Below are 14,844 nucleotides of genomic sequence, written 5' to 3' on the forward strand. Positions count from 1 at the left end.
TCATGCCTTGTTGAGACTTCCTAGGAGTGTGGTCAGCCCCATCAGTTACTAAACTGAAATTTAAAGATCAGATTTCAAATGTAATCTCTGACCAACCTGAGAAAATGTTAAAATATTGTAAACAGAAAATTTGGAAATTGTATTCTTTTAAGTTTCTAATAAACTTAGTTACCTAATACTTACCTTCTACTGATTCAGTTATACATATGTCTGGGACTGAGGGGCCAAAAATCTCATAAATGCAATAAATTAAAAAAAAAAATAAGTGAAGCATTAGGGCCAGTCTGTCCAGGTCAGTGTAGCATATTTTAAGGTCCTCTAAAGTCATTCTGCTTTGAAACGCACCTCTCAAACATTCCTTTGGACTTAAAATCATAGATAAACATCTCATAAGCGAGCAAACATTTCTAAATATTACCTGTTACATAGATTGTGTCATTATTTGCCAGATTAAGTAGGAATTATTTTAAATAAGAATAACTCCCAGCAAAAAAAAAAAAAAAAAAAAAAAAGAATAACTCCCAAGTTAAAGTCTGCTTGACTAGGAGCATAACTCGATGTCCTCTGTTTTAGGACATGGTAGGAAAAGACGACAGGTACTGGATTTCTTTGTTACATCTTACACAGTCTACTTGGGATAAAGGTAGAACTGTGAAGAAAAATGCCCTTGTGGCACACAGTGTGCAGAGCAGGACCAGCTGAATTCAGAGACATGCATTGTTATCTCAAAGAAGTCTGCCATTGCTGAGCAAGATGGAAAGGTATCCTGTCAGAAAGTGAGATAGGTGTGCTTTTATATTGTCCCTATGTGAAGTCCTTAGTCTTGGTTCCAGAGGGGAGGGTGCCTGAAAATACGATATATTTTTATAGCAGAAAAATCAAAAAGTCCTCAAGGATATTATATGAATCTCATATGGTGAATATTCAAGAACTGACACCATATCAGTATTTATGGCTATTTAAAGTGTATTAACTTTGGTTATATGAGTAATATCTAATTTAAAGGAGGCTTGATGTCACAGTCGGTAGTTTGCTTTTTTCCACTAGAATACGAACAAGTTTAATGGCTTCATAGTGTCCCCAAACAATCCTAGTTTTAGAAACTGTTAATACATAATCTATAATTTTACCCTCCACCAGGGGGAGCTTCAGTATCAGTTAACACTTCTACCTTTGAATTAAAAGTAGATATTCAAGCCATCTATTCTATAAATACTGTGTGCCTCACAAAGAGGTGTGAAGGCCCTCCCTCAAGAGTTTGCAATTTAATTGGGCAGAGAAGATATAAGAAATTCGTCAGAGATATGAATAGCATTGTAATTCATTGAACTGTGGCCACAGGGCAAATTCTCTTAGGAATGTTTAGAGAGAGATGGATATTGGTGTGTTTTTCTCTTCCCCTACAACTTAGAACGAACCTGTATTTGGCAGCTTGGTTTGCCATCATAGCTGGCTGCCTTTTACTCCTTGGTGAAACCGTGTGTGTCTTTGGAGTTAGAATGTACTTGGAAAAAGTCAATCCTTGGGAGGATACTGATCTTTATTACCAACTTTATGAACATAGGTTACTTGGTCTGAGGCTGTTTTTCTCCACATACGAACATTCTGCATTTTCTGGACCTGCCCAGTTTCAAATAGTTTGCCTCATTATCCTCATAGGTACATATATATTTGTCAGTTCATGTACCCGATTTTTGTTTTCAGGACTGAGGGACAGAAAGATACAAAGATTACCTCAGTATTTTCCTTTGTAAGCAATCATAGTAGAATGTTAGAGGGCGTAAAATACACTCATAAATATGTGTGTAGTGAAACCAAAGTGTGAAGAAATTGTCAGGTATTCGGAGGAGGAAAATAACTTGTAAAATAACCTTTTGTTTTGTTTGGGTCTTGTACTTATTTAAGGTGCTACTTAAATGTGTGTTAAAATAGCCCCTCTTGACTCAGCTCCAAACTTAAAAGGGCAGAGTGGTTTGGGTGCTTGTCCGGGATCTGGAAGGAGCCCATCTTGCCGGGGAGGAAATGAATGTGAGCTTTGAGGCAGTCTAACCACCCAGCTTTTAGCATTTCTATTCCCCAAAAATGTAAAAACATGCAAGTTATTCTTGAAAATGTAGCATAGACATTGCATTGAACATGGATTTTTCTTACTATAACTTCATCTTGGGTTTGTTTGTTGAATGTGTAGTGCACTTATTTAATGCCATACCTTGCTTAAATATTCTTTGTTGAGAACAGCTGGAGACTTTGAACTGGGTGCCTAGTTCTGTTTTCTGGGAGGCAACATGGATTCTGTTTTGCAGACATCAACAAGAGCTTTAAAAGTGAATTGGGGATGCAAGTTCTTTGGCTTGTTAAGAAGCTTCCTGTGGTTCTGGGCCCAAGGTGTGACATACATTTCCTGCTAATCGCTTCTCTTAAGAAGCATGGGCTTGGCTGTTCGTTTGGAGGAAAAACCTTAATAAACCTTCCCATTTTAAGCAGTGATGTGACTCTTATTTTGAGCTGTTGTTTTCAGTGCATTTTTTTAAACTTAACCAAATGCAAGTTCTCGTGCCTACTTTTAACCGTGTAAAAGTTCTTGTAAGGCTTACAGAGCAGAACAAGGCATGATCCTTATAGGCCTACCAGCAAATGGTGATTGTGCCTCTGCTGTGTGCCAGGTGCTGGCCTGCGTGTTGGGGCTACACCGGGGAATAATACAAACCAAGATCCCTGCGTGTGTGTGCGTGTGAGTGTGTGTGTGTGTGTGTGCGCGCGTGTGTGTGTGCGCGCGTGTGTGAGTGTGCGTGTGCGTGTGTGTGTGCGCGCGCGCGCGCGTGTGTGTGTGTGTGTGTGTGTGTGTGTGTGTGTGTACTACGCAGAAGAGTTAAGCAGTGTAAAGGGGCAGGAGTGCTGGGCAGAAGGAATGTGGTGGTAGTGGGTCACAGGTTTAGGTTTCACTGAAGTTGCTCTTGCATAAATATTGGAAATATGTAGTCCATACGCCTGCCTGGGGGAAAGCACAGCCTTCCATGCAGTGGGAAGGGTCTGCAGGTGCCATAAGGTGGACATATGCCTGGTGTGTTGAAGGATCAGCAAGGAGGCCAGTGTGTCTGGAGCAGAGGGATCAAGGAGGAGAGTAATAGGAGGTAACAGAGAGGTAGTGGGATGGGGGAAGACACTTCCTTCCGCATTTACTGAGTGGAATCCACAAAAGAGCTTTTGGCAGAGGATAAAACATGGTCTGACTCGGCCTACCATAAGGAGGACTATTTGAGAATAGCCTACAGAGGGCCCAGGATGGAAGCAGAGAGGCCAGTTAGGGTACTGAATAATCAAGTAGGGAAGTGGAGCCAACAGGAAGTGCTGACACATGGGGGGAGAGAGAGAGAGAGAGAGTTAGTGTGTGTGTGTGAGAGAGAGAGAGAGAGTCAAAGATGAGTCCAAGATTTTTGGCCAGTAAGGTAGTGAAGATTATGACAGGAGCGGGTTTGGAAGGGGCAGAGGGAGGGGGTCAGGAGTTCGATTTTGAACATACTAAGTGTGAAAAGTGTGTCACATTCTAGAGTTGTACGATAGGTGGTTGGATATGAGTCTGGCATTCAGAGGAAGAGGTCTGGACAGGAGGCTTACATTTAATATTTAAGAACATGAAGCTGAATAGGATCACCAGGGTTGAGTATAGACAGAAGCGATCCAAGGATTCTGTCATGAGGTTGGGAGATGAAGAATTAGCAAAGGAGAACACGGAGGTCACTGGTGACCTTGACGGGCTGTCAGTGGAGTGGTAGGGGACAGTGTCTGGAGTAGGTGTAGGAGAAAATGGAAAGAAAGACAGTGGAGATGTCAGGCATGGATTACAGTTGAGCTGGATGAAACAGTGCATGTTTGTGTGCTAATAGGAGTGGTCCACTGAGGAGGCATGTAAGGGAAGAAGCTGACCCAGATAGGAGCATGGGCGGCTACAGTGGCAGAAGGCAAACAGAATGTGGGATAGAAACTGGTAGGTTACAAAGAACTAATAAAAGGTACCATGAAGAAGTTTTAAGCAAAGTAGCATGAGACAGAAGAGACAGATGCTTTCTGTTCTGGGAGATCTGAAATGCTTCCAGAGAGGGGAGGTGAACCAGGCTTTAAAGGGTGGAATTTTCAACAGGTGTTACAGGCAGATTGCAGGAAAAAGCAAGCGCAGGAAACAGGAACCAGGAGTGATCTAGTTTCAGTTGTTGTTAATGTGGAGAGAAGAGGCTGGAGCCCTATCATGACAGGCCTTGAAACAGCAACTAGTAGGTTGAGCTAAGCAAACAACAAGCGCATAGCATCATCTGGGTGACTTGGAGAGGACAGGGATGGGGGGATTTCAGAAGCAAAGAGGACTGGCAATTACGAGGTTATAAGGCCTACTCCCCACGGATTCTAGTGGTCTTCCCAGGCTTCATTCATATCGCACTTCATTTTTCCCTCTTTCTCTAATGACGATGATCTCTGAGGCTTATAGTTGTGATCATTCCCAAACAAAAGCTCCGTTTAGAAGGGAACCAGCATTAACACTTTGGCACTCAAAGATGTTAGGGAGGATTGAAGAGAAAAGTCATTTTTTGGCTCTGTATTCCTCTGCTTCCCTTGACATAATTCTCCCCTCAGACCCTTTGGTACCTACAGGGTGGGTAATTAGTTCCCACCTTCACACCCTCCCAAGTTTTCCTTTCTTTACTGTTACTTCACAGCAGGAGACAGCAGCCCCTCTGGCCCTTCAGACCCTTCCTTTCCCTGGGGATCTACCATTTTGATTAAGAAGGCTCTTTTCCTTAATCCACTCCTATTGGGTAGGTGCCAACTTTCCCACCAAGACCCCGTCATTCAGGCCTTCCCTTGCGGGTGAAAGCCAAGCCACAAGCCGCACTTCTGTAGCCCCCGTCTCCCTTGCCCTTTGCATCACTAGTATCTCTCTAGTTGGGTGGGTTGGGGAGCTTGAAGGAGCCGCCGGCATTAAGTGATGCTAAGCGTGCAGTCTTCCCATTATGGAGAGTAGGACTTGGAATTGTGGGACTAGGCGCTGGGGCCTGCCTGCCTTCCCTGGGAGGGGATACATTTAATGGAGAAGTTTAAAGGAGATATTTGATCCCTATGTTCCCTGTAGGGTCCCGAAGCCAAGACCAGGAGCTTTGGATTCTTTGGGCCTTTGAAATCACTGATACAGTCCCCTAACCCCTTATTTTCTGGAATATAAATTGACTTACTTGAACAGATGCTTGGAACCTCAGATCGGGGATTCTAACACCTGCTTGAGTCAGTCTGCCTGGTGCTCCCTGTGATGAGGAGGAAGCTCCCTAGGCCTGATCCCTAGGCAGTGCACGTAGGAGGCTTTGAGTGACTACTTGGTGGCCGTCCGGGATGAAGTCACGCCTTGGCACTTCTGCCTGAGGAGCAGAGTCTATGCAGGGATTTCAGTTGCTGTACTTGAACACCATTTGGAGGAACCTCCAAATGTTGCTACTTCTTGCTATTAGAAAACTTTTTATGCCTGATACCCTCCCCTTTCCCACCACTTCTACACAAACGACTGATACGCATGCTGCCTTGCTGGGAGACAATGTCTGGAGTGTGGCCAGTAGTGGGGCTGGAGGGAGGGAAGGCGCTGAGCACCCAGCTCTCAACTTCCTTCCCCCTTGCCCCACCCTGACCCTCCACAATTACAATGGGGCAAGCAGAATCTAGCAGACTCGATGTCCCCAGCAGGGGCGGGGATCCCTGGCAAAGCAGGTTAAGAAAAACTCCTACGGTAGGGTAAGTCTGGGGCCAGATGTTGTTGCCAGAAAGGACAAGGAGATGAGCCAGGTCAGGACGACCTGTTGAGAGGGAGCAAGTAGAAGGGGATAAAACTTGGAGGCTGGGGTAAAAGTGATGTCCTCCAGGATGGAAAGAGGGAGCCACTGGGATTGAGCAGGCATGGAAGAGAAGTGGCTGCGGTCATCTGCAGGACCTGAGCTCTGGGTGGCTGGATGACAGCATGGCAGGGGCAGGGAGCTGGGTGGGAGGGGGAGGGGGAGGGCCAGGGCTCCTCAGACAGCCCGTTTTACAGTAGAATTGGCCTGGAAAGCTAGGGTGGAGACGCCAAAGCAACGGACCAGGGACAGAGGGCACCACACAACAGTTTGGGGAGGGGGGCTCAGGATGGGGAGTTTACTCTCTTGAAAGTGATGTTGGCCCCAGCTCCCCTCTCCTGGGGAGTGGAGTGAGAAGTGGGCCTGGGGAGGCAGCTGAGGGGCCTTGACTGCTGGTCTTGCCTAAAGCAGGAGATGCAGGAGCCGGGCTCAGCAGAGGGTTCACCCTGAGGAGTGGAGGTCACGTCGAGAGCCCTGTGCTCCACAGTGCTGGAGGTACAGGAGTGGTGGGAGGGGAGTTGCTAGGGTGGCTTACAAAGTAAGTCCTGTGGTTGGGTACAGGCTCAGATAAAGCCCCTGGGGAGGGCTTCGCAGAGGAGATGGCCTCTAAACTGCAGACTGAAAGGTACGTTAACAGGTCAGCCGGTCAGAGGCAGCGGGGAAACAGCAATGCAAAGACCTAGAGGCATAGAAACCCCAAGCTTGGAGCAAAGTGCTCACCTCCCTGGAGCGTCAAGTTGGGGGGTGGGATGTGCCCAGAAGTAAGGCTGAGAAAGTCCATTGGGGTCTGTTGGGAAGGACTGGGCCTCCAGACACCCACGGAAGACAGGCCCAATGAGGAGGAAGTCACAGGATCTTGAAGACACTTCCTTCACCTCCTCTGTCCTCCCAGAGCCCAGGCAGCATTTCCTTGCAGCTGCGGGCTCCAGCCTCCGGTCGGTTGGCAGGGGGAGGTGAGGAAGGGGCCTGACGGGGAGGCACAGGAGGAAAGGGAAAGCAGCCAGGGGAGTAACATGTGCAGAGCGGGGGAAACAGGGAAACAAAACCTGATTCTTCCCTTGGATGGGGGCACCTCCCCCCAAAAACCAGGTGGCATCTGCTGTGCCTGAACCTGCCCCCCGCCCCCCCACCCCGGCCAGTGGGAAGAACTAGGGGGCAGGGTGGAGAGCCCAGAGCTGGGTCGTGGTGGGCTTCTGCCGGAGGTGCAGAGCACGCAGGAGGGCATTTTTGGCAGTGATTCCTATGCCCCCGGAACAGGGCGGCTGTCTTGAGGGATGGGTCCAGAGGGGCGTACAGGGAATGGATTCAGTGGAGTGGAAGCCAGGGAGCGGAAGCGCGGCAGCTGTGGCCCGAGACCTGGTGGAGAGTCAGAGACCCTGCTCCCTCCCCGACCCAGGGCCCAGCCTGGCCAAGATGCAGGGAAAAGGCGGAGTGTGAGGTGCAGTCATGGCTCCCTGCCAGATTATTTTTACCCCAAGTGTTGTGTTGAGGATTAGGTGCCCGAGAAGGGCTCCCTCCCTCTTTGTTCCTTGGAGGCCTCTCTGTGACCAGTAACACAAAGATGCTTTCAGAGAGCGGTGCGGGTGAGAGTGTGGGGTGGCGACACTGACTCCTCAAAACCATCAGAACTTGGCTCCTCCACCACCTCTCTCGTCCTTGCCAGGAATGCGCGGGCTCTGAGGGTTTACTGTGAGGGAGCGGGCGGGGGTGGGGGTGCTCCCTAGAGCAGTGGGGGGTCTTCAAGCACCATTCCTGAGCTCAGCCTATGCTGCTGCCCCTCCGTACCCAGCCCCCGACACACGTGCACACACATATCCTTCCACGGAAAAGTGTAAATTGTTTGCCGTTTGGCAAATAGCCCATCCGGGTAATATTTTTACAATGTACAAAAACATGTTCACACTTATTGTCTTCTCTGATCCTTGTTACAGTTCTGTGAGGTAACAGGGCCAGAAGAGGAGACCAAGGCTCTGAGAAAGCTGTTCTTGATCTTTCAGTGTTTTTTGCCCTGGGTCACTTGGTCCACGCCTGAAGTGACGGTTGCTCATCTGATACATACTGAACTTCTGCTGGGTTCTAGAGCCCGAGGTGCCTCACGTCCTTCACATCTCACAGCAGCCCTGTGTTTCCGCCATTTCACACCAAGAACAGTGAGGCTCAGGGAGGTTAAGCCACCCACTCAAGCTTACACAGTGACGAGCAAGTGGGTCTCCTATCCTGTTTGACTCCGGAATCCAGTGCCCATGCCCGGGTACCGGCAGAAGTGCCGTGACTGCCCTGGCTGGGGAAGGCACCTGGTGGGCACTGAAAGCCAGATACCCACCGAGAGACAGGCTGTGCTCCCGCTTTATGGAGGCCCTGTAGGAAGTGTTGCTGTGACTCGGGAAAGATGGGGGCGCCCCGCTTGACACAGCGCTCTGCGGAACAGGGCCACGTGGCGGGGACAGAGCTGAGTCAGGTCTCTGGTCCTCGGGGCAAGTTTGAGTTCGGCTCTCCACCTGAGGGGTGGTGCAGCGGAAGTGCTTGAGGAAGAGGGACCCTCTGGGAAAGAGGGGTCCCAGGGCTGAAGGGATGGGAAGAGAAAGGGACTAGGCAGGCCCTCCGGCCACAGGGACTCTTCTAGCTCCTGCTTGTGGCCAGGGATCATCTACAGACACACTCTGGTCTCAGGGCCACAGAGAAGCAGGTGGGGTCCTGAGCAGATGCCTGAGCCAATCAGGGGACCCCGGTACCTGCCAGGGAAGTGGGCCAGGTGTGAGGCGGACCCCATGCCAGGGAGGGTATCAAATGAACTTCCAGCTTATTTGCATGTCCTAATTAACCATAAAATGAGCCCCAGGGGCAGCATTAAGCTGTCAATTTCTCTCAGCTTCCTTCCACTACTTCCCCTCACACATGGCTCCCCCCCCACATTCCTGTATCACTTAGGCCGCATGCATTCCCATTCACCTCTCCCCTCAGCGTCAGTAAAATAGTCTCCATCATTTTCCAGGCAGGAGCCCAAACGGGGACGGAGAAGGAAAAATAATGGGGGTGGGGGGACACACATGAATCGGCCCTAATCTTTCATCGTCAAAGCACGGGACGGGGCACTACATCAGCCCTGTCAAGACCCGGGCAAAATTCCGCCACTGGCAGCCAGCATTCCATTTATTCTCCATGCGTGGATAATGCGGGGAGGATGGGTTTTGTTGTTGTTCCTCTTGACTTGGCTTTGGAGTAAATATGGACAGTTTGTGGGGCGGTGTGAAAAGCGCAAGCCTGCAAGTCAGCTGGAACTATTTCAATCCCAGCTCTGGCACTGGGACCCTCTGCAAGTTGCTAAACTTCTCTGAGCCTCTCCATGTGAAATAGGAGTAACAGCAGCTATTTCCAGAATGTGGTGAGGAAATCAGAGCACGAAGCAGGCAGTGCCCAACACCTGCGGATTTTGTGGCAGCATGTGTCACTCATTGTTTAGTTCTGGCCCAAGTTACAGTGAGTTTTCATTCCCTTGGATCCCTTCTGGCTAACCTTTGGGTTAAGAGTTTCTTCTTTCTTCCTACTGGACCCCTTGAGTCAGGAACTGGGTCCTTGTCATTGCTCTGTTCTTAGTTCCTATCACAACGCCTGGCACTGGGAAGTGTTCAGAAAGTTTTGTTCAGTTGGTCTGAATCGCAATGACTGTCCACAAAACTGATGCGTCACAGATGAATGGCCAAGAGGTGACCTGGTTTCCTGTAGGATCATTCCTGACTCGGAGCTGGTGCCTTCTTGAATAACTGCTGGATAACTTCTCCCCCATCCAGCAGCCCATGGCTCCCTCCTCTCCGGACTCAGCGATTCAGTAGGTGGAATCTTCACACACACACATTCTACACGTGTGCACACACACACACACACACACACACACACATCACTCCACCACCCAAGGCAGCCACAGCCAATGGGCCTTCACCCAGGATGGATTTCAGATTTCTGTGGGGAGACAGGAAGGATGGGCAGGGGCTTCCTCCTCCAGAAAGGGCTAGCTCGGTTGGTAAACTCCAGGGAAACACGAGGAAAGAACAGGCTTTGGAGCCAGACATCCCTCTGTTTCAAATCCTGGTTCTTTCATTTGCTAGTCACCTCATATGGGCAGCTTACAGGACCCCTAAGAGCCTCCACTGAATTACCAGGTATTAACAATACCTTCTAGGGTCATTTTGGAGTTTGAAAGACGTGTGCACACTGCCTGGCCAATAGCCATTGTGCGCGCACACACACACACACAAATTAATAAGCACCTTTCCTCTTGTAGCTTCTGCCACCGAAAACTACACATCTACCATTTGATTGCGTGGGAATTTGAGGGTGACCCTAATCACTTCCCAACTAGAGCTGTGGGGCTGTTCACTCTAAGCCCCCTCCCTCCATCTCTGCCCCCAGGGGTCCAGGATGCAGGAAGAGCCTTTCTTGTTATTTTTTCCTCTACAATTTGGTATTAAATGCTCTGAGGGCGGGAAGGCGGCTTGCCTCTAATTGCAGCTGTCACTCCCCATCAGGCAGAGGGGAGTTCAGCCAGGAAGAGGTGAGGGAGGAGAAACGGATTGCCCTGCTGGTCAGGCTCGGCCCAAACAGGGACCCACATTGTCTTTTCCCAGCCAGTGGGCGTTCCCTGCCTGGGTGGGAGGGACAGGCAGGCGGGCCCTGGATCTGGCAGCGTTGCTCTCCGGGCCACGTGCCCAGCACGGCTTTAGGTGTAGCCACGGTGCCGGAGCTGAGCTGCTGCCCCTCCACCCTGGGTTTTCCTGGACAAGGTGGGAAGATGAGGCCAAAGGCATTTTAAAATGAGTGCGTATTTCTTCTTGGCTCACCTTGCCTCACTGGTGAATTCACATGTTCTTGTGCCCTGGGTGGAGGTTCTGAGCTGGAGACAGGGTGTTGGGGAAGGAGTGTGCGTGATTCCAGGGCCCGGCGTCTGTTCTTCAGTCAGCCCCTGCCTGCGGCCTGTACTTGGACAGGTAGCACAGCCAGGCTTACTTCCTCATCTGGAAAATGGGGATAATACCTGCCTTTCTCGCCCATTTACGAAGGAGCTAATGGATATGAAAAGGCTTTCAGACATTTAACGTGCTATACAAATAGTAGCTTTCCTTTCCTGTGCTTCCGGAAAGGCTTGGGGCTTCCCCAAGCACTCCTTATACACACTCCTTAGTCAGCCGTTTCTCAGGGTCCAGGGATGGGCTGAAATCTCGAGGGCAACAGAAGGGGGTGGGAATTGGCCTCTCTGCTCCCACTCCCAGGAGGGCCAGGCTTTACTACCTGTGCCTGGAGCAGCGCTTTGCCAAGGAAGCAAACAGTTATGAGGCTGGGGACACGAGAAACAAGGTCTTTATTGGCGATGTCTCTGGGGAACCTGTGGCCCCAGTGCCCAATCCATGCAGAATGTTACACTGAGGTCTTTGGGGGCAGTGAAGGAATGTCAGAAGGATTTCCTGATCTTCTCCCCCTGCCCCTCTCCTGCTGTCACCTCCAGCCCCAAAGCAACATACACACACATTCTCCCTCTCTCTCTCTGTCCAGGGACTCTTGCCTCCCCCACCAGCCAGCCCCTAGCACAGCCTCGCCCAACTACAGGCCTGTCAGCTCTGCTCCAGACCTTCTGCTGCTTCTCCCTCCCTTCTCGGCGGAAGGGACTTGGAGTTAGGCTTTTGAAAGCCATACCACCTGGCCTCTTTCCCAGGGGCCCAGCACTGGGACCTGGCCCTTTTGGGTCAGTCAAATTTCTACCTCTAGGATTCAGACCCAAACTGCTGTGTTAACATCAAAGCCAGAGGGTGAGGATTCCAGGGCCTTGGGGCAGCTGGTGGAAGGATTCTCCCCTCGTCTGGGCTCCGAGGTACCTGGGAAGGGGCAATGTCCAGAGCCCTTGGAATGGCCCCGCTTCTTGCCCTTCTGCAAGCGTCCGGCTCTGGGCTCAGAGGCCGTGGGTGTCACCCAGCCTGGTTTCTCCTTCAGCAGCCGGTCACGGTCAGGCCGCACACCACGCAAGAACTTCCTAAAGATGTTTGCTGTTAGGGCAAACCTGCGGCCCAGCTCCCGCGGCGGGCCCCTCCTTCCTTTGGGGGCTCCTGCCTCCCGGGTCTCACCCTTCTCCCCACCCTTCTCCACTTCCGGCAAGTCCAGCCAGTTGCCCACCAGGTCCGCAAAAACGTTGTCACCTAACACCAGAGGCTGTCGATTCCGGCCCCGGGACATCAACGTGGAGGTCCAGTCATCCGGTTCCACCAGCTCTGGCCCCCGCTGGGCACAGCTTTGGTGCTCTGGCAGCCGTGTCCTGGGCGTGGGAGCCAGATCCCTCCCACACACACTCCTAGGAGATGGAAGCTTGGCGCTGCTGCCCAGAGCGGGTTGGCTGGAGGGGGAGCAGCCCGCAGGCCTGGCAGGACCGCTGCCACCCTCCCACTGAGGGGGCTCGAGCTGCGTCCAGGGGCTTTCAGGGCAGCCTGGGGCGGGACCCCCTCCAGAGATCTCCAGCTGCTCCAGTGCTGTCTGCACCTGCAGGAGCTTCAGTTCTTGCAGCGCCCCCATCATGCAGTTCATCTGATCCTGCAAGCCATCGCCCACTTCCTTCATGGACATCTGCAGGGGAGAGAGCACAGGGCCTGTGAGCCAGGCGGAAGGGCCGTTCCCCAAACACACACCTCCAGGGTCATTCCAGCCTGCCACTGACCCCATCTCTGTACAGCCTAGTACACTGCAGATCAGGGCTGGGAGAGGAGGAATTCTGACACGGATATGGCTGGATAAAGGAAATACTATTAATGGCAGCTGGCTTGCTAAGACAAGCACCGTCCTGAGCTACATATATGTATACATATATGCATATGTATAACTAATCTATATTTAATCTCCCCAACTACTCTGTGAGGTAGTATTATTGTTCCTATTTTACAGATGAGGAAACTGAGGCACATAAGTAACTAGCTCAAGATTACATAGAAGGTAAGAGGTGGCACTGAGATCAGTTTGACGGTACAGAAAGTTCCAGTGGCCACCTGTGTCCTTTGTGTCTGTGCCCTCTTCTCCTGAGCCTCCCTGAGATGAGGATGATGAAGACAACAACAATTTGTGAGCAGTTACCATGTAACAGGAGTTGAGCTAAGTATTCTGTGCACATCATCTCATTGCATCTTTATATAAACCCTAGGAGGCTGGTATTATAATTCTCATGTTAACATATGAGTTAACCACGGTGAGGGTGAAGTAACTTGCCTAAGGTCACATGGCTCACGCTGCTGGGGCTCAAACACAGGACGTCTCGCTCCAAATGCTAGAGTCCTAACCACCAAGCACTGCCTCAGGATGGCTGGGCAGTGGAGGAGGGCTGAGAGGGACGCTAGGGAAGAGGAGGGGCTCAGATTCCCTAAGAGAAAGGGAGGGTAGGCCTGGGGTTTCCTTTCACTGCTGTTCACATCTGGCAGGTCAGGAGACAGATAAGGAGCCATGAAGCTCCTGTTTGCTGAGACCCCCGCCCAGCTCTGCCCAGCCCTTCTCTCCCTTCCCAACACCTGTCCCCTCTCAGCTGCTCTCAAACTTGGCTCCAGTGCTCTTCCTGCCTTCTTGGCCCAATTGGCTCCGCTGTCCTAGCCAAGAGTGGGGACACTGGGGGCCAGTTCCCCAGCCCCTCTGTGGGTGTCTAAGGCCCGAGTCCCAGGTGCCAGCTGGAAGGGGCTAAGAGATTGACTTGGGTGAGGGCCGAGTTTGGAGGCTGGGCAGGGGATGCTTTGTCTGATAACATTCACGAGGTTCCCGTCCCGTCCCCGGGCCCAAGCTGCCTTGGTTCCGCCAGCTCCCTCCCCAGAGCTGCTCATGTTACAACGGCAAACCTCAGGCAAGGGGACCATCTGTTTCTTAGGCCCCCCCAGAGACCCACCGGGATCATCTTACCTCCCAGCCTTGTCCTAACGCACAGAGCTAAGCCCACAGGGTGGAGGGGTACAGGGCCTGGGAGGGCAGGCGCAGAGGCTCTGCAGCACTGTGCTGGCAGCTAACCCTCTCAGGCTTTAGGGTCACACCCCCTCCCCTACCAACTCGGGCTTTGGTAGGGGTTAGGGGCCAGCCCAGGATCTCCTGAGCCAGCAGTGCTAACAGACAGTGGAGGACTGACTGTCGCTGAGGGCAAGGAAGCCGTTGCTGAGTGTAGGACTGCCCCCACTCTGCAAGAAGAAGTGGCGGTTCGGGGCCTCACGGCCTGGGGTTTGCCAGGCTGCTGGGCAAGCATGCTCCATTTGAGTGGCAGCAGCAGGAGACACAGCCTGTGGTGTGGCCACGCTTGCTGACGGCCCCCTGCTCTGGCCTCTTTGGCTTCTACCTTCCTGACCCCTTCCTTCTGGAGGCAGCTCAGCCACAACTGGAAGACCCAGAGCAGAGTCAGGAGACTCTGAGCCCCAAACCAAACTCCTCAAGGTCCCTTCCCGGCAAACTGCTGCACCGACTCTCCTATCTCTGCCCCCTGCCTCATACCACTCACCCCAACCTGGAACCTCAGGGTCATATTTGGCTTTCCCACCCCACTGGCCGTTCTTGTCCCCAGACGCTGCACATCTGCCCTTCTACCCCCTGCAATGCTGCAGAAGCCTCCTTGCAGGCCACCAAATCAGGCTTCCCGACACACACCTCCGACCCTGTCACTCGCCACTCAGAAGCATAATCTACTCCCATATATACCCCACACTCCCATCAGAACCTCTTCTGTGATACTTAAAACGCTCTTCCCTGTCGTCCTGCTACTCACAGCTCCTCTGTGCATTTAAGTGCTGGGTCACTGGTGAAACATTCATTGAGCATCTACTTCTTGGGGGCAGGGACTGAGATCTACACATCACTGTGTTGCCCCAGAACCCAGCTAGCACCTCTGCACTTACTACATATCCATAAAACATACACTGAGTACCACTGAGCACCCCAAATTGCTTGCTGCCCTCAGTAAGTCACTACCCAGGGAGGGAGGGTC

At 51.6% G+C, this 14,844-nt stretch overlaps 1 protein-coding gene across 1 annotated transcript; it reads right to left on the reverse strand.

Annotated features, from left to right (window-relative positions):
• Positions 1–11,627: 11,627 nt before the first annotated feature.
• INKA2 (inka box actin regulator 2) lies at positions 11,628–14,385 on the reverse strand. Its single transcript, XM_065891756.1, has 3 exons — positions 14,362–14,385; positions 13,985–14,047; positions 11,628–12,470 (listed from the first exon to the last, which is right to left on the reverse strand). Exons 1-3 carry the CDS (start codon positions 14,383–14,385, stop codon positions 11,628–11,630), a joined length of 930 nt encoding a protein of 309 aa, XP_065747828.1.
• Positions 14,386–14,844: the final 459 nt, after the last annotated feature.

The sequence above is a fragment of the Phocoena phocoena genome, chromosome 1 (assembly GCF_963924675.1).
Source record: "Phocoena phocoena chromosome 1, mPhoPho1.1, whole genome shotgun sequence".
In the NCBI taxonomy this organism is placed as follows: domain Eukaryota; kingdom Metazoa; phylum Chordata; class Mammalia; order Artiodactyla; family Phocoenidae; genus Phocoena; species Phocoena phocoena.

Excerpts from the sequence above, each read along its gene's own strand:
- INKA2 (XM_065891756.1), bottom strand. The coding sequence starts at position 14,385 with ATGACCCTGAGGTTCCAGGTTGGG. Across the intron at positions 14,048-14,361 it reads CCCTGAGGTTCCAGGTTGGG|AGTGGGGGCAGTCCTACACT; the intron begins GTGAGTGGTATG and ends TTCTTCTTGCAG. Across the intron at positions 12,471-13,984 it reads GCGACAGTCAGTCCTCCACT|ATGTCCATGAAGGAAGTGGG; the intron begins GTCTGTTAGCAC and ends TCTCCCCTGCAG.